Raw genomic sequence first — 19,151 nt, 5'->3', positions numbered from 1 at the left:
CACCACCCTAGGGTTTCTCCCAGGCACCCACCTGCACTCAGACGGGAGAGAAGAGCACACCAGGAAAACACTGCATTGAGATCACGCAAGCCTTGCAAATCTAAGACTGAATCTCCCTTGCTTTGGTCCCTCTTTAGTTGCATTTTATCCACGAGGCTCTGAAAAGGCCAGGTGAAAGAAATGAACACATGGGCATAAATAGTCACTTTCCCCATCTCCGTTGATGGATATTTGCCCATTAATTCCCTCTGCACCCGCTCTCTTGTGCCGCTCTCTCATGCCTTCATTTTCCCTATGCAATTACTGGCCCTAAATCCTCTCAGAGAAGGGAAGGCATGCATCCCCAATAGCATTTTGCATCTACAAATCAAACGTATAATTGGCATCTCATGACGGACACCCACAAATCACAAAGCATTTGAAATTACAGGCACAAGATCGAGAGGGCATTTTCAGCCTTGTCTGAAAAGGTCTTCATAAACCTGTTTGAGAATAATAAGATAGCCCCCAAATCTCCCATCCCAACACCATTTGCTATTATTTCAAAATCATTATGTTTGCCGAGCTTACGTAATTTTTTAGCTCTCGACGGAAGATTTTATTCGATACTCCGTAATCTCTCTTCCTGCCGTGTGACTCTCTACAAATAAAACTGTGATAACGAAAAGGCACCGGCTATCAAAAATATAATGGCAGTGCATCTCAATTACCTACAAGCCCTCAAATATGATTTATTAAGATAATTGTATGCCAGCATATCCAAGGCTCTCGGTAAACCTTACCACGGAGATGCCAAGGGTCAAATCTAGTTTTCTCGGGAGCCAACGTCCTTCTCCGTAAAGATCTGTTTTTGTAGGGTTGAATTCCAGCCCAGCTTTCCTGAAAGCCGTACCTATGAATTTAGCCACGCTCCGACTATCAGAGCGCTAGGTATTCCCTAAACGTGAATGTTATTAACTTGGGACTCTAGGCATTTAAAAAGACCTGTGACTCCTGTCGGTTAAAAAAAGGCCTTAGATAGCACACGGGACACCATTTGGCTTTTCCCTGGGTCTGTGGTTTGCAGTTACTAAAAGCGTAGATTCGCTCGCTATGCGATTCGGTATTGGCAGCACTCGCTCCAAGCGGGAAGACCGGGACGGAATATGGGACCCGCCACTATTATTTCATATCCTCCTCTACTTCTCTTGCAGGCTACGCCCAGGAGGAGCAGCTGAAGGAAGGAGAGGAAATAAAAGAAGAGGAGGAAGAGGAGGACAGTGGTTCGGTAGCTCCGCTTCAGGGCAGCAATGACCCAGGGACAGACGAGGAGCTAGAAACGGGCCCCGAGCAGAAAGGCTGCTTCAGCTACCAGAACTCTCCGGGAAGCCACCTGTCCAATCAGGACGTGGAGAACGAGTCTCTGCTGAGCGATGCCAGCGATCAGGTGTCGGACGTCAAGAGCGTCTGCGGTCGAGACGCCGCGGACAAGAAAGCCAGCGCGCACCCCAAGCCTCCCAACGAAAGCCACAACTGCATGGATAAAATGACCGCCGTCTACGCCAACATCCTGTCCGACTCCTACTGGTCGGGCCTGGGCCTCGGCTTCAAGCTGTCCGGCGGCGAGAGGCGGCCCTGCGACCCGCGCAACGGCAGCAGCAAGACCGACTTCGACTGGCATCAGGACGCGCTGTCCAAAAGCCTGCAGCAGAACTTGCCTTCCCGATCCGTGGGGAAGCCCAGCCTGTTCAGCTCGGTGCAGCTGTACCGGCAGAGCGGCAAGATGTGCGGGTCGGCGTTCACCGGGGCCAGCCGCTTCCGGTGCCGGCAGTGCAGCGCCGCCTACGACACCCTGGTGGAGCTGACCGTGCACATGAATGAGACGGGCCACTACCAAGACGACAACCGCAAAAAGGACAAGCTGAGACCCACGGGCTACTCCAAGCCCCGGAAACGGGCTTTCCAGGATATGGACAAGGAGGATGCTCAGAAGGTTCTGAAATGCATGTTCTGTGGCGACTCCTTCGACTCCCTCCAAGATTTGAGCGTCCACATGATCAAAACAAAACATTACCAAAAAGTGCCTTTGAAGGAGCCAGTGCCCACCATTTCGTCGAAAACGGTCACCCCGGCCAAGAAGCGCGTCTTCGACGTCAACCGACCTTGCTCCCCCGACTCGACCACGGGCTCGTTTGCGGAGTCGTTCTCCTCTCAGAAGACGGCCGGCCTGCAGCTGTCGTCCAACAACCGCTACGGCTACCAGAACGGCGCCAGCTACACCTGGCAGTTTGAGGCCTGCAAGTCCCAGATCCTCAAGTGCATGGAGTGTGGCAGCTCCCACGACACCCTGCAGCAGCTCACCACCCACATGATGGTCACGGGGCACTTTCTCAAGGTCACCAGCTCTGCCTCCAAGAAAGGGAAGCAGCTGGTGTTGGACCCGCTGGCCGTGGAGAAAATGCAGGCTTTGTCGGATGCCCCAAACAGCGATTCGCTGGCTCCCAGGCCGTCAGGTGACTCCGCCTCTGACCGTGCGGCCTCTACAACCGAGCCGAAGAGAGAGAGCAAAAAGGAAAAACCGGAGGAGATCAGCAAGGACGAGAAAGTCCTGAAGAGCGAGGAGTACGAAGACGCTCTCCAGAAGCCGTTAGACCCTACAATGAAGTATCAGTACCTAAGGGAGGAGGATTTGGAAGACGGCTCCAAGGGCGGAGGGGACATTTTGAAGTCGTTGGAAAACACTGTCACCACGGCCATCAACAAAGCCCAGAACGGGGCTCCCAGCTGGAGCGCGTACCCCAGCATCCACGCGGCCTATCAGCTGTCGGAGGGTGCCAAGCCTGCCCTGCCCTTGGGATCCCAGGTCCTGCAGATTCGCCCTAACCTCACCAACAAGCTGAGGCCAATTGCCCCAAAGTGGAAAGTAATGCCACTGGTCTCTGTGCCCACCAACCTGGCCCCATACACTCAAGTGAAGAAGGAGCCAGACGACAAAGACGAGGTCGCGAAGGAGTGTGGGAAAGAAAGTCCCCAGGAAGAGGCCTCACCTTTCAGCCACTGCGACGGGGATGCTTTCTCCAAGAGCGAAACCCCTTCCGAGTCCAAGAAGGCTGAGCCTTGTCTCCTGAAGGAGGAGGCCAGGCTGGTGGAGGAGGGCGGCGAGCCCGAGAAACGCCCGCCCCTCGAGCCAGCGCACTCCCTCAGCAACGGGTGCGCCCTGCCCACGCGTGCCCCGGCCCTGCCATGCATCAACCCACTCAGCGCCCTGCAGTCCGTCCTGAACAATCACCTGGGCAAGGCCACGGAACCCCTGCGCTCCCCTTCCTGCTCCAGCCCAAGCTCAAGCACAATGTCGATGTTCCACAAGTCGAGTCTCGGCGTCATGGACAAGCCGGGCTTGAGTCCTGCCCCCACGCGGCCGGCCAGCGTGTCCAGGCGCTACCTGTTCGAGAGCAACGATCAGCCCATCGACCTGACCAAGTCCAAGAGCAAGAAAGCCGAGTCCTCGCAAGCACAATCCTGTACGTCCCCACCTCAGAAGCACGCCCTGTCTGACATCGCCGACATGGTCAAGGTCCTCCCCAAGGCCACCACCCCAAAGCCCGCCGCTTCCTCGCGGGGCGCCCCCATGAAGCTGGAAATGGATGTCAGGCGCTTTGAGGACGTCTCCAGCGAGGTCTCGACCCTGCATAAGAGGAAGGGCCGGCAGTCCAACTGGAACCCTCAGCACCTCCTGATCCTACAAGCGCAGTTCGCCTCGAGTCTGTTCCAGACGTCCGAGGGCAAGTACCTGCTGTCCGACCTGGGCCCTCAAGAGCGAATGCAAATCTCGAAGTTCACAGGGCTCTCGATGACCACGATCAGCCACTGGCTGGCAAACGTCAAGTACCAACTTCGGAAAACGGGCGGGACGAAGTTCCTGAAAAACATGGACAAAGGACACCCCGTCTTTTATTGCAGTGACTGTGCCTCCCAGTTTAGAACCCCCTCCACCTACATCAGCCACCTGGAGTCGCACCTGGGTTTCCAAATGAAGGACATGACCCGCATGGCGGTGGAACAGCAAGGCAAGGCGGAGCAAGAGATCTCGCGGGTGTCGTCGGCTCAGAGGTCTCCGGAAACCGTAGCTGGCGAAGAGGACACAGACTCTAAGTTCAAGTGTAAGTTGTGCTGTCGGACATTTGCGAGCAAACACGCAGTAAAACTCCACCTGAGCAAAACGCACGCCAAGTCACCCGAACACCACTCTCAGTTTGTCACAGACGTGGACGAGGAATAGCTCTTCAGGTATGGGTTTGCTCCCAGGTGACGGGACAGTAGCCTTGTGAGGAGCTTCTTGTTGGGAGATGGGTCTGCTTAGAGGCAGCTCACGTCTCCCGGTACCAAGAGGACAGGAGCCTGCTGGAGTAGGACTTACTTGCATGAGACACTAGAACGCGATAAGTCCTAGCCGCTCTCCCAATGTCTCCAGATTAGAGTTGGTGAACAGACGGACACGAGTTCAGAGAGTTGGTGCGTGCAGATTTTACCGCCTCACGAGGCGTGATCCCCTTAGGGACCCCAAGGCCCTCCAGCCGAGGCTACACCTCACTTTAATTAATACGTACAGACCCCCCCCCCCCACCACCACCATGGTCCCGACTCACCCCCTCGCCTTCCCATAGCGATGCTGATGACGTAGGGAGTGAGTTAAGGCTGAGCAACCGAATGAGCTTTGCAGAGTTCCTGGGGGCAGCCGCTGTGCAGAGATTTCCTAATCAGCTCATGAACTTTGCTATTATTGCTTGCAATCGATGCTTTTGGCAGCTTCCTTTCAGCGATCGCTGCTGATACCTGCCCCGCCCGTCCCTCTGTCTATCGCCTCTGTTAGGGTTGCTAGGAAAGGGCATCTGGCCCGTAGTCAGACGGCAGAAAAATATTCACTGCAGAACACTGGGGTGAAGAGAGAGGAAGCTTACTTTCTTCTCTCATCTTTCGGTTTTCTTTAGGATAGACTAATATGAGCGTCGACCCTTAACAAAGATAGATGCGCTGCATGCCCTCGAGAGTTTATTTTACCTAAACAAACAAAGGACTTTCCGAACGCCCATTGCCAATGCACATGGGGTCCCGCGGCATCCAGATAATTTGCATCATGTATCATAGAAGTTCTGTGCCTTGTATAGTCACTGGTGCCCAGACTATCTATGTCACCTCCAAGAAAGAGGACAGAGGCCAAGGTCAAATGCCTTGGCAGTCTTGCCACACCGGCCGTGTCAACTGTTTTCAAGGCTGGGTCTTCACCCAATGCATTCATCTCTCTTTTTTGTATTTTGTCTACTTCCTTTTCTCTCCCCTTCAGCATGACCCCCCCCCCGCCACATGCGAAGGACCTCCACACATATTCAAGTCGTCCCCCCACCTCAGGCCGCGCCCCAGACGGGGACCCGACCTGACTTACAGCCTCAGCACTTACCAGTCCAGTCAATGTCACGCTAGGTGACAGCTTAGTTCCTTCAGTTCATTCACAGTAAGATACGAACAGCCGATAATACTGTATCCACCCTCGCCACCCCCCCCCCCCCCCCATCGTCAGAGCCTTTGTTTTTACATAGGAGACTTTCAGATCGAGCCACAAAGGTATGAGCACTGGCAGACCTCCCAAGCGGAAGGAGGGATATTTATGTGGGTGCGGCTTTGGGCTCCCCTCACGTCAGGTGGGGAGACTTGCCGAGCGTGAGGATGGTCAGGATGAAAGAAAGGGTGGAAATCTGGGCCTGTCCCCTCAGTGAGAAGATCTAAGAGCTTCTGATAAAGGGGAACCCATCCTATAGGTCCAATGGCTACGTGGGCGCAAATGAAGACTATTGTTTTGTTTGCATGTTTTTATCACGATAATTAAAATGTGCAACCAGCAGGTTCATCTCTTGCTTTCCAAGCATGATTTGTTCAGCTCACACTATTGAAAGAAAAGCCAAAATTCAGCTATTGGATCTCTAAGTGAGCTCGGGGCTTGGCGACATTCTATTTATTTGCTATATAACATTTTAAATCTTATGTAACTTGCTATTATACTTTTCTGGTCCTTGAAAAAGAAAAAAAAAAAGGTGGATATATACAGAATACCCAGAGAGAAGAGAGATGTTTCCAATCCCAAAGTGGCAGGGTCCAAACCATGGTCAAGAGGACCAATAGGTAATGTTTATTTGTGCTACAATAAAGACCAATTTTCCACCTGTTAGGTTTGTAATCATTCTTTGGAAAAAAAATTAATATCGTTGCCAAAACATCGCGGTATGTAAATAGAGAGATGGGAGAAGAAGAAAGCCTTAGTCAAAATCGGAATCGTGCGTGTCTGTTCTGAGGAAGCAAAAGTAAACTGATCATTTGGAAAAACCTACACGAAAGGCCCTTAACAAATAAGGTAAATACAAAGACAGGATAGCTCTTTTCTCATCCCTCCGAGGCTTTGGACTTTTGAAGCACCGTATTACAGAGTAAATCACTGTATGAAACCAAAGGTCCGTTCTTATAGAAACACCGTGATGCTGTGCTTTCGAGCTAGGATGACAGAAAACCAAGTTTGAGTATTTAAGACTCGTTCAAAGCAGTAGGAATGTACGTGTGTGGTGTGTTTGGGTCAATACTAAAGATAAGACAATCTGCCGGAGTAGCTCCCGACTTGGCGCAGAGATGGCTTTGTGATGCTCTGGTCACCTCGGGAGGCATGTCCTCTCTTAGAACAACACTCAGTACGTTGCCCAATGCTTAGAATTATGCATAGACGGTTTTAAACGATCACAAAACGAGATGGCTGTTACCCGGCGCTCTGATTTTAGCTGGTACGCGTGGTACCACAAGTTGTACCAAACCGACACGATGTTTGAGAAAAGCGTGGTCACGAGTTTACGGAAGAATTGGGAGTTGGCCGTGTCTGTGTTCTCCGCAAGATGCAAATTCTGCCCCGAATTTTCTTTCCTTTCTCAGATAGGTCTTGAAACCTGCACGGTGCTCGGCCAAATAGGAAAGGCGACCTTTCGTTAAAAATTATTTAGACAACATTACATTGTGCAGCCCTGTTTTAGGACAGGAGTGTTCTAGAACAATTTCAGTCGGTATTTGTACATACCTTTAAAAACCGCACGCTCTCGAGGAACAGAAATTACACAAAGAGCAAATCAACGAGGCTAAAATGCATAAAGACTTGAAATTACAGTCATTTCCGTGTAGCGCAGCGTGCAAGGTTAGCAGCACACCTCGTCCCGGAATGGGGGGCAAGAATGAAATTCGAGTCCAAGAAGCAGCCACCTTTGCTGCGGGCGATTTGAGAAAGACACACTTTCAGGGTGAACAGCATGTAAACTTGCCAAATAAAATACAAGATGTCCAGTTACATGTGAATTTCAGATAAATGACAAGTTTGTAGAATAAGCATGTCCCAAGTGTTGCATGGGCCACATTTTTACTAAACAAACAAACAAAATTACTCATTGTCTGAGATTCCAATTTAACTGGGCATTCCGTATTTTTATCTGCTAAATCTGGCAACCCTCACAAATGGATTATATGGCATTCTGGAAAGAGCAAAGGGGCTGCATTCATTAATGTCTGTAAGAGACATGGCCCTTTCCTTCATCCATCAGAGGAATATTCCTCCCTTCCTTCCTCTTTCCTGCCCTCCCTTCCTTCCTCCTTCCCTTCTCCTTCCCTCCTTCCTACCCCCCTCCTTCTTTCCCCCTCCCTCCCTTCCTCCTTACCTGCCCCCTCTTTTCTACTTCCCTTTCTCCTTCCCTCCCTCCCTTCCTCCTTCCTTCCCCCCTCCCACTCCTTTCTCCTTCCCTTTCTCCTTACCTCCCTTCTTTCCTCCCTCCCTTCCCTCCTTCCTCCCCCCTCCCTCCTTTCTCCTTTCTCCTTTCCTCCCTCCTCCCTCCCTTCCTCCCTCCCTTCGTCCCTGTTTCCCCTCCCTGAGTCTCTTTCATCTTACAACAAACACTGCTTGTGCTTTTACTACGCACCAGCCACTCTTCAGCAATGGACGCGTAATGGGGAGCCAGTTGACCCTCCGATTATAGTAGCCAAATGTGCCGGCCCTGTGGCAAGTGCTTTACAAACATCATTTGACTTTATTCTCACAAACAGCCCTATAAGTTAGGGCTGGATTCCACCGTGTCACGGGGGAGGAAGAGGAGGCAGAGAGATTCGGGGCGAATTCCCACAATCTCGGAACCTCACTCATTCGTGATCACCTACCCAGAAGGCTATCGCTCCGGGCCACGCACCACCCTGATCCCGGGCAATAAACCAGTGACCGGGACGAGACGCTGCCTTGGAGGCTCACGGCAGACATACAGATGGGCAGCTCTGGGGTAAACGGTCAGTGGAGCACACGGGAGGGGCGTCTGCCCCATCCCGGGGGGGGGGGGTGGGGGAAGCCCAGGAGGGGAATGAATGGTGGTTTCTGAGGCTGCCCAGGATGCATCCACCGTCTCTAAGATCTGGCCCACTTCTGGGTCTATAAAATGTGGACACAGTCCTCCCGTCCTAGAAAACTCTGAGAATTAACTAGGCCTGTGCAATTCTTTCCCAGAAAGCCTGGCAACCGGTAGGTTCACAGGAAAACTTAGTCCTCCACCATCCCTGCCGGTTTCCACCACGTTCCTCAGCCGCACCTGCAGCATGTGGGACGCGTGGGCTCTTCCCAGGTGGCCCCGTGGAAGCCTCCACTTGCTACTTGATCATAATGATAGCAAATGACAGCAAAACTCCCACTTCCTGGCCTCTTCCGCGAGCCAGGCATGGTTATTCATATCATCCTAATTTGCAAGGAGCTCTAAGCGTTTCGGGATTTGTCCAAGAGCGCACAGTAAGGGCAGAGGCGGACTCAGCCCGGGACTGCTCGACACTCATCACCTACCGCCTCTCAGCTCCTCCACCGAGAGAGTTTCAGATATTGAAACTGGGGGGGGGGGGGGGGGGTGTGTGCTGGAACTGGCCCGCAGGGTGAAGCAAATCTCGCTCTCTTGATTATGATTTCCTTGTCCTGTCAGGCAGTTGCACATTTGCCATAGAGCGTCTAACCAAGGAATGACCCAAATTCCAGTAAAAATTCACATGTACAGTTTGGTTTGTTTTTTTGGTTTTTGTTTTTTGGTTTTTGGGGGGTTTTTTGGTTGGTTTTTTTTTTTTTTTTTTTTTTTGATCACTATCCTGACTCTCACTTGAGGGAAGCAAACTGAGAATTCAGGAACAGGGTCGGCTACAAGACTCGCGCACTCCCAACGCGGCAAGAAACAAATGTGTAGCCTGTTGGAATGCGTTCATTTCATGCAAGCGATCTGGCTTGACTCCCTCGCACATGGCTGGCCCCCCTCTCTGTTGCACTCTCCTCCTCATTGGGACCTTCGAAATCTCAATCCTGACGTGTATAATTTGGTACTTTAATATAGAGTAACATTATTTTTCATTTACTCCAATCTGCCAACAGTATCATCGTTTCATTTAACCAGATGCAATTCTTTTTTCTTTCGCTAAATTGAAAATCCATGAGCGACAGGGAGTGCAATGTTTTAATTAGCTCATATTTTTTATATGGATTTATGTCTTTAAAATACATTTGTGTAATTCTTCAGCTAAATTAAAAACGTCTTTCCGCGAAAGTGAGGAGGGGAAAATAAAGAGCTGAATTGTGTCATTAGCTTAGGTAGATACAGATGGGGAGAAGGACTTCGTGGGGGGCCACCCGCGCGATCACCAGATCTTCTGCCTGGGCCGATGCTGAACTTGCCCCTGCACGTAACAAAGTCTTTGTCTCTAAAGATTTCTCAAAAATGGCTAGAGGAGGGATTTTTCTTTTAAAGGCCCCTCGTAAGTAAACAAGCAGCTACCTTCAGTGAACTAATTCGAAACCGAACCAGCCGCCAAACAAAACAGGCGGGGGAAAAAAAAAAAAGTCATAATGATAAACAGTTTCCCCTGCATTTCTCTCTTTGTCTTTTTTTTTTTTAACTATCAAGTTTAAAGCTTTCCACGGTGCTTTTTTTCTACTTTATAGAAGACAAGTGACATTCTGTGGTAAATGGGAAGAAGCACCATGCAGAACTGAAATCTCTCTAATGCACTGACACTAACTTGCCCTCTATTGTTGGCAACGAGCAGGCACTCATGATTGTTCATCAAACAGCTCCTAATGCAGTTAAAGCATTCAGCTATAATTTCTCCTTGCATTTATAATTACTGTCATAGACTGCACACCTCGGTGAGCAGATTAAAGCTATAAACTATTTAGCCACGGCTCTAAGACGAGGAACTTGATTTGTCTGGCAAGAGTTATTTGTTAGGGATCCTGACACTTCACATAAAAATGACTCAACTTGATGAAGAACAATGCAGTTTTAGCAATGCAGGGATTTTAAATCAGTCTCGACGCCACGCCCTGCAAGACTCGCAGGGCAGTTTGTGGGATGATATGTAGGCCACGGAGATCGTATTAAGGAGACCACAAGAGGAGGTGGTGGGGGGCTGCTTCCTCTCCCCGACTCTCCCCTCTGAGAGAACAGTTTGTTGCAAATCAGCGCATGTCCTGTTCTCCCGTGAAATCCAGGGTGAACGTCACATGAGGCTCGCCTGGCGGGGAAACGGGATGCCAGGAGCTGAAGGCGCCCATCACCTCTGGGGACTTTAGAGAACTTTGTGCTGCTGTTGAGAGCGTGCACCCCGCCCCAGAGCCCAGGCAGCCGGGGCTATGTGCAAAGTGGTGGTGGCGGTTTTCTCCTGGAATGGTCTTTATTTCTTTGGGTTTTTTTATTTTTTTTTATCTTTACTTATTTTACTTGCAGGAGATACAGCATATATTTGGGGCACAGAGGGCGTTCCACTTGGGGTCATCTAGCGACGCCGGGAAAATTCAAAACCAAAATCCGTGTTCAAGTTGACGAGAAAGACTGGCAGAGACTGGGTGGCAGTAAATACAGTTCCTTCCTTCTGCAGTTCGTGTGGAGGATCAGCTAAAACAGTGCCTGGGCAGAGCTCAGCGCTGGGTCTGGCCCGCAACGCGAGCCCTTGATGAATTTCATTCTCCTCTTTATTTCCCGCCTTGATCACCTACCTCAAAAAAAAAAAAAAAATCCCCTTCTGTTTGCTTAAGGCTTAAATCAAGATGTGGGATGGATTGTGCCATTTTATTTGAAGAAAGAAGGAGAGCCTATGTGTACAGATTTAATTAAATCAGCTCCGGGCGGTGGCGGGGGTGGGGGGCTGGGGGTGGGCAGTGGCGGGGGAGGCAGTGGAATGGAAGCGTCAGGTGGTGTTCGGGGGGGCCCCGAGAAAGCACGGAGCATCGCAGTACCGTGCATCTCTTCCCCTCTGACTTCTGCTTTGCCTCTGTGCCCCCAGCTACCTTGAAAGAGTCCACTTGCTCGAGTTAAAAATCACCAGTGGCTGGGCCATGCTTCGCAAGGTCTGCGCTGGAGTTTCAATGCGGATAATGATGGGGACGAGGTTGATTAAAGGTGGTAAGAAGAAAGTGCTTCAAACAGTGCTTGGCTGTGCCCGCTACCACCATGGTCCTTGTCGCGATCGATACTGACAGAGGATTGACATTTATGGCACATTTACGGTGTCCCGCTCTTGTACTGGGTCGTCCCCACGTATTGTCTCCATCAATCTGAACCCAAAACTCTACAAACAACTCTGACGGACACCCAGCTCACAGGTGAAGAAACCAGCCTCAGAGAGGTGACGTGATCCCCAAGATCACAGCGAGCGCCGGCTGCAGGGCTGGAAACCAAGCGTGGGCGAATGAATGACTTCCCTCCCTCGAGCCACGATTTTGGCGAAACGTCTCTCGGCCCCTTTCTGGCATCCCCTGCGTTAAATTCCATCGGGCACTGCACCCAAGTAGGAAAAGTGTGAGATAGGAACCCTGGCCCCGAGTTATTGGCAAGTTACTTTGCCCTTTGAGGGGCAGGGGGAGGACAAAAAAAAAAAAAAAAAAGATATCAGTATCCCAAAAGCCCAAACCTTTGACTGAGACGACTTCCTGCCACTGGGGCCCTCCAACATATTGGCAGTTTCACCATGCACGGGTTTCTCTGGTATTTTTTCATCTATGGAGGGGAAGAAAAAAAAATGGTGTTTCAGGTTATGTTATTTTCAATGCTACATTACTCGATTTCACAGTCAAATAATTCTATTTTGGTTCACCAGAGGTTTTTGTCATGTTTAATTGTTTACGACTCCCTCCTCCCCCATATTTGCTGCATCCCCCTGTGCTACCTTCTGGTGCATTCTCTGGTGTGCGGTAACCATGGAGATGGGTCCCTATTGGGTAGCATTTGCTCTGGCTTAGAAGTCAAAGGACCAATCAGGACCTCATTATCCCAGAAATGTAAGAGAATGAGAGGTGGGAGGATGCCGGAGTGGAGGGGAGGCCTGTCACAAAGTCTCGGGACGCAGGGACGTCCTGATGCCTGGACATCTCAGGAGGGAGGCGATGGGGCAGCTAAACTCAGGCAGACGTCCACGGACTCTGGAGCCACTGAAGCCTGGGTCCCAGGACCGCATCTCCACTTTCTAGGTGAGGGGCCTAGGGCAGGTCACGTCACCTCTCTGGCCCTCGGAAAGCTCTTCTGTCAAGTGGCTGCATGATGGCTGCCTTCACGTAGTCGTAAGAGAAATTGACAGCAAACCTGCGGAGTCTCTTCCTGGGACAATACCAGGCACCTAGAAATCCTCAAAGAGAGCTACTCTCATCATCGTTAAAATGTAGCCGCCCCAGGATCAAGAGTGGGCTCATGTGTCTCAAGATTTTAATAACCGCGACAATTGCAGTGATAACGTGCTGGAAGCAAGTCGCATTGTGCGGCTCGGGAACGTCCATCTGGGGAAGACAAATATGAAAACGTGCCTCGTGCAGTAAACATGTGTTGGGGGCTGCGGTCCGTGCAAGGACTACGGCGATAAGCGACACAGAGGCCGGCTCTGCCCTCAGAACACGGACAGCCCATTGCGGAGGAAGGACGTCACATCACCAAGACTTACGCTGAGCTCGGTGCTATTCCAGGGGAAGTAGTCATCCCGTGGGAGACAAGAGGGTTCAAGGGCATCTGACCAAATGAGCAGAGATCTAGGCTGCCTGGAATGAGAAAAGGAGCCAGCCGGTGGGGAAGGGGGAGGCCCCCGTGGTCAAAAGGAATGACAAGAGGGAAGCCTTGTAAGTGAAGTCGAGCGGGAGGTCCGTTCCAGAAAGCGCACACGGTTCAGCATGGGTAGAGCCGTGCTTTGGGGAGAAGATGGCAGAGAGGGGATGCTGATGGGGCCGAGAAGCCGGTCGATACACACGTGATGGCTCCTGCTCAGGTATATAAACTTGTCGTTTGAACCTCCGAGATAGATGTTCAGAACAGGTTTGCTTTATTGAAGTATGTGAACGTCATTTTCATGAAGTTGACTTTGTAGGGCTTTGAAGTGGTGAAGCCGCGGACTCCCCCCCGAAGCCTTCGGTTTATGAGGTAGAGATGGCATCCGCCTCTAAGGTCCAGGAGGCTGGGGGCTGCACCTGATTAGCTCGTCCATGCAGACTCTGTAAATATTGGAAGGAAGGGAGGGAGAAAGGGACAGCATCCAGGAGGTGATCATAACCTTCTTTGACATCCGCCATGTGTGAAATGACAATAATGCACGTGTCACTCGTCAGTGAGGCAGATGGGACAGATAAAGCGCGTGAAACCCTGAGCACAGAGCACCGTATGAGAGAAGCCCCAAGTGGAGGAAGGCGTCTTCGGGTTCTGTGCGGCCCAGAAAAGTACGAGGTGAGAAACATTCCCACCCAACCCACTGTCGAATGATTTGCCCAGAGGAGTAACATTGTCACGAGGGCTAAGAAATGCCTTTTTTCAAGGGTACGCATGCCCATGGGAACAGAGTCAATAGACGCCTGCAGGTGAATGAGTCAAACCATCCCGCATTCTCTGTGGCAGGACGATCAGAGACCTTCGTTCAATTGTCCTTTAATTCATGCTCTTGGAGAAGTTGCTATGTGCCGGGCTCTGTCCCGAGTGCTGGGCTACACCCCGAGAAGAAAAGAAACCCAGATCCTACATTCTAATCAGAGAATACACATTGATAATAATACTAACGGCTCGTATCCTCGGAGCCCCGGGAAAGCGGGTCTGCCAAGGAAATACAACGTAGTGTGAGAGGCTATGACGGGGCCACCTACTTTAAACGGAGGGGGATCAGGGGCGGAAAAGGAGGATGTTGAGAAGGAGCCGGTCACCTGACAAATTGCGGGCCGAACATCCCAGGCAGGAAAACAGAAGGGTTGGTGCATCTGATTCAGAGAAAGGCCCATGCGGAGGGCTGGAGCTGGAGGGGTAGGGGAGTGTTTGGAGTGGGGTGAGGGCGTGAGGCAAGCCAGGGCTTTGTCGAACATCCTCAGAACTTTCTATTTTGTTCCTCCTAAGTGCCATGAGAAGTCATTGAGAGAGTTTAAGTAGGCAAGGGCATGATCTAGTTCATCCTTCAAGGACCTGAGTGGTTACTGAGTGTAGAATGGGTGAGACCGGTCAAGGACAGAAGCAGGAAGCCAGTGACAGGTGAAGGGAAAGACGATGGTGATCCGGAGGAAGTGGGGGGCAGCGAGCATGGAGAAGAAGTGGCTTCTGGGGATTCCAGGCCACTTGCAACCACGCTTGTCTGGAAAGGAGAAAGGATGTCAAACAGAGACGTGTAGAGCATTAAGACAAATGTGGCTCTGTACTGTGGGGCCCTCGGTGGGCGTCTAGCTACAACTGCTCTTCCTCAATCGCCCCTGGACCGCCCCCAACTCCTGAGGGAGTCATTACAGCCTGTTTCCTGAGGAGAATCCATTTCTTGACAAAAGTACGCCACGATCTCTACGCTTCTCCAGAAATTATGAAGCACAAAACAAGAGGTCCCTGCTGTGCCTGCCTTCCTATTTTTCAATCCTAATTTAATTCTTCTCTCCATTCTGTAATTCAGCCCCCCCCCTCTCTGAGCATCAACCCTAGGTGGTCCCAACTCCAACGGAAGATTTACCGGCGAGATGAGATGGAGAAACACATTGTTTTTTCAAGATGATTTAATGACCTTTTTGGCATCTCCATGACGGCTAAACTCTTCTGTAATTATTCCGTTTGGCAGCCGAGAGTTCTGTTGATCAGAGGAAGGCTGATGCAGATGTCAAATGTCAATAAATTTGCAATCCATAATTGCGACCACTTGATGCGGAGCAGACTGGGAAAAGGCTTGGTCACAAAGCCACGAGAGGTTGGACCAATACAGGCACCAAAGTAGCTTGAGCATTACACATGCCAAATCCTTCCCCTATCTTTCCCTCTTGCACCAGCTCACTTTCTCCATCCCTGCCTTTCTTGTCTGCCCTGCCCCCCTCCCACCACACCCCGCATCTGTCACTGTCGCTATCCCCTTCCCTGGAGATCGGTGTGCTGCACATTCAACTGTCCAAAGTCTTCTGGGCCCATCTCCACCCAGAGCCAGCGACGCTGTAAACACGGCGGTAGGTTCTTCCAGAGAATCGCCATAAGTTCTTCTTGATTGTGCTGTTCAGCTCTGTTTGGCCCTTGCTGGAGATCAAGCATTGATTTTTTTTTCTGCTTTGCTTGCTCTCCGACAGCATGGTTTATATCGGGAAGGTCTGTGTCAGGAATTAGAGAATGTTTGTAACAATGGGGGAAAAATACCCTAATATAAATATACCACTTGTGGGCATGCACTTTGACAAGTGCGGGTGAACTGGAAGATGCTAGAAAACCTCTGAAGTCATGGAAACATGTAACAGAGGCATTTGTTTTAATGACTCATCTCATTCCTTGAGCTCACCTTATCAAGTTGTAACCTCTGAATCTCTAAGTTCCTAGTTCAAAAACGCAGAGTCTCCTCTGTCCTCGTGTTAATTTTTAAATTATATATCATCGTAGAGAGGCCCTTGTGGTGCACATGATGAGCCATTTTCACATCTGAAATGGGGAATTATAACCGAGCATTAGCGATTGCTTATAAATCACCGCGAGCCAAGTGGCATCTGTAACCGCACGGTACGAGCTGGGGAGACATGCAATGCAGGAGAAAGGGGACTTGGAAAGGACAAGGTGATTTTCAAGAGAGGAGGCTGCAGGCTGCGGATCACAAATGCCTCGGTGCCAGTCCCCGGGATCCCCGGGGGACCCGACCCTTTCCTTTGGCTTTGCAACCATTTTTTATTTTTACGTGGGAAATGTCTTGGCGGTTGAGAAGTGGTCCTGAGGCTCCCTAAGAATCAGCAAAAAGGCAGTAGGACATGTGAATCTGGGGAAGACGTGCGCGAAGTAACGTGTCCACCCTCGCTGGAGGGCACGGGAGGGGTTTTGTGGGTCAGGCTGCCTGGGTTTGAATCCAAGTTCCACTGTTCCCTAGCGGCAAGGGCAGATGCCTAACCTCCCTAGGATGCAGGTTCTTTATCTCTAAAATGGGGATAACTGTCCTCCCTCGGGGCTTGATAGACAGGATTGCAGGAGACAATCTAGGTAATGCTTCAAGCCAACGGTTCTCAAACCTGAGAACCATCTGGAGGCCTTGCTAAAATCCAGGTGGCTCAACACATTCCCCAGAGTGTCGGATCCCTTGGATCTTGGGTGGGACCCGATCATTTGCATTTCCAACAAATTCCCAGATAATAGCAGGATGCCGATCCAGGGACCACATTTTGAGACCCGCTGCGTTAAGCCCAGTACCTGGCGTGTTGTGAGTGCTCTAAAGAAATGTTTGCTTCTATTAGCTTGAAGTCAGTCTTTGCGCCTGTCTGACACGGTCCTGTGTGAGCAAGAACATGAACTCTACGGAAGGTCCTGGCTTGGTATACAAAATCAAGTGAGACCGAAAGGGTGAGACCATCCAGATTGTCGCTTAGAGGAGGCAACAGAGCAGAAGCTGGCAACCAGAGGAGAGAACCAAAATCCAGGGAAGCAGAAGGCAGCCCAGAAGTATATAGGAGTCTGCCGAGATCACTTATTAAAGGGATAGACAATAGCACTTCAGTTGTCTCTGCTGTGTCAGGAGGAGTTTCCCATCTCAAGGGCCTTGATTGGCAGTCAGGGGACTAGGTCTTCCTCTTGGCTTCGCTTAATATCTTCCTTAACTCTGAAAAGGTGGGCCGTAAAATTATTTGGGAAACAATCATTAAAACCGTTCAGCATGCTAACTCTAAATTGCATTTATCAGAATCTGTTATTTATAATCGACTGCAGACCAAGTCAAACTTAATTTAGTAAACCAGGGAATTTGCCAGTGCATCCAAGGATAGAGTTGGTTTCACGCGCGGATGAATCTTGGGTTCAAAGGATGGATGTCATTGGAACTTGGTCTTCCCTCATTGCTCAGCTCAGATTTCCTCGGTTTTGTCTTCATTTTCAGACAAACGGCAAGATTGCCTGGACCAGCACCAGGGTTCTAGTCCACCCCAGCTTAGGGGTGTCAGTAGAAAGAGTGCTGTTTACCAGGAATGCCATCTATGGAGACTGCGTTCAGTTGGCCTGTGAGGTCACAATACGTGTGAAGCAATGCCTAAGACTGGGAAAAATGGGATGTTGTCTCTTCAGCGTGGGTCAGGTGCACACTCCTGGAAGCATTGGGTGGGGTCGGCATGTTACAGCTTGGGCTGGGATTGGGATGCCCAGGGGGGGATGTGGGGGCGCAGATGACTCTGAATCCAGCTCATCTTAGTCAAGCTTGACCTAGGCCATCCCTTCGCTGTCCTGACACCTACTAATTTTTCTTATTCTGAATGACAGTGAGTGGTCCCATTATCCCCCTGCTGTCCCCGGCTTAGGATCGATGGACCTTCCTCTTTCTCTCCTCTTTCCCACCACTGTCCATTTCATCACTCATATTTTTATCGGACCTCCATACCACTACACCTGTTCGACCTCAGTTTCTACGGCCGTTCAGTTCACTGAAGCACACCCTATCTCTTGGCAGGACTCAACTCACCACCAGATGCCAGTTTACTCGGTCCATGACTGCCAGATTAAAAGTCCCAATTCGGACCTCACAGCGTAGTGACAAGGGCTTCCGTTTCATGAGTGTTTCTTCTGCCCAAGGGACCTCAAATACAGTCTTTCTGATCCTTATATTAACCATTCTCATCATTTAAATCTCAACTTCAACATCATCTTCTTCAAGGACTCTTCTCTGAAGATCTAAGTCAGGAGTCATCAAAAGCTTTCCGTAAAGGGCCAGATAGGAAATATTTTCTGGGTCACAGCCACACAGTCCCTGTCACAACCACTCAACCTGCCCTGGCAGCGTAAAGGCAGTAATAGGAGATGTGTGAATGAAGAGGTGTGGCTATATTCCAATAAAACTTTATTGATGGACACTGATGCTTGAATTTCATATAGTTTTCATGCATCTTTAAAAAGAAAAGTCATTCTTCTTTTGACTCTTTCAACCATTTAAAAATGTAAACACCATTCTTAGTTTATGGGCCCTGCAGAAACAGGTGGTGGGCTGGATTTGGCCCACAGGCCATGGTTTGCCAAGCCCTGATCAAAAGCCATCCAACGCTCTCAAATGCCTCTTTCCCATCACTTGATTTCCCTTATTAAATTTACAACTATCTGATAGTACGTTACTGTGTATTTTCTTACGCCTCAGCACCATACTAGGCCCCAAGTATATAGCAGTGAACAAATGGACCATTTCCCTCCCTTTGGGGGATCTTATAGAAAGAGAAAGACAAGAAACAAGAAAACAACTTAGTAAGCAAGATCATTTCAGGTCCCATGAAGGAAATAAAGTACTTAAGGGCCCGAATGGCAGTAACGTTCATTGACTTTGGGTGCTCTTCAAGGGGTGACATCTGAGATATGAAAGATTGAGGGAGCCAGTCCTGCAATGAATGAAAAGAGGATGTGAGGCAGGGACAGCAAGTGCAAAGGCCCTGAGGCGAGTAAGGGCCGGGAGTATTGAGGGAAACTGAAAGAAGGCCAGTGTTGCTGGAACTCTGTGAGCTCAGAGAGAAATAAGTTTGAATACTTAGCTCAACTCAAATGTGCAGGCCATAGCGATGAGTTTAGATTACTCGAGGTTCGTTAAGGGGATCTAAATAGGGGAAGGGCATGATGCAGTTGGCATCTCTAAAGATGATTCTGGCTTCCACGTGCAGAATGAACCAC

At 50.2% G+C, this 19,151-nt stretch overlaps 1 protein-coding gene across 3 annotated transcripts in view; it reads left to right on the top strand.

The window, feature by feature from the left end:
• Positions 1 to 19,151, top strand: part of TSHZ2 (teashirt zinc finger homeobox 2) — a 457,998-nt gene that overhangs the window by 267,513 nt on the left and 171,334 nt on the right. For 2 of the 3 annotated variants that reach the window (XM_043553648.1, XM_043553649.1), the window contains exon 2: positions 1,194 to 4,266. In XM_043553648.1, the coding sequence (XP_043409583.1) occupies positions 1,194 to 4,258 (3,065 nt within the window). In that variant the 3' untranslated portion in view covers positions 4,259 to 4,266. Of the gene's footprint in view, positions 1 to 1,193; positions 6,198 to 19,151 lie in introns of those variants that run through there. The other variant, XM_043553647.1, reaches the window with a different exon arrangement.

This window comes from Prionailurus bengalensis, chromosome A3 (genome assembly GCF_016509475.1).
Source record: "Prionailurus bengalensis isolate Pbe53 chromosome A3, Fcat_Pben_1.1_paternal_pri, whole genome shotgun sequence".
In the NCBI taxonomy this organism is placed as follows: domain Eukaryota; kingdom Metazoa; phylum Chordata; class Mammalia; order Carnivora; family Felidae; genus Prionailurus; species Prionailurus bengalensis.
This window is presented reverse-complemented; position numbering and strand designations above follow the sequence as displayed.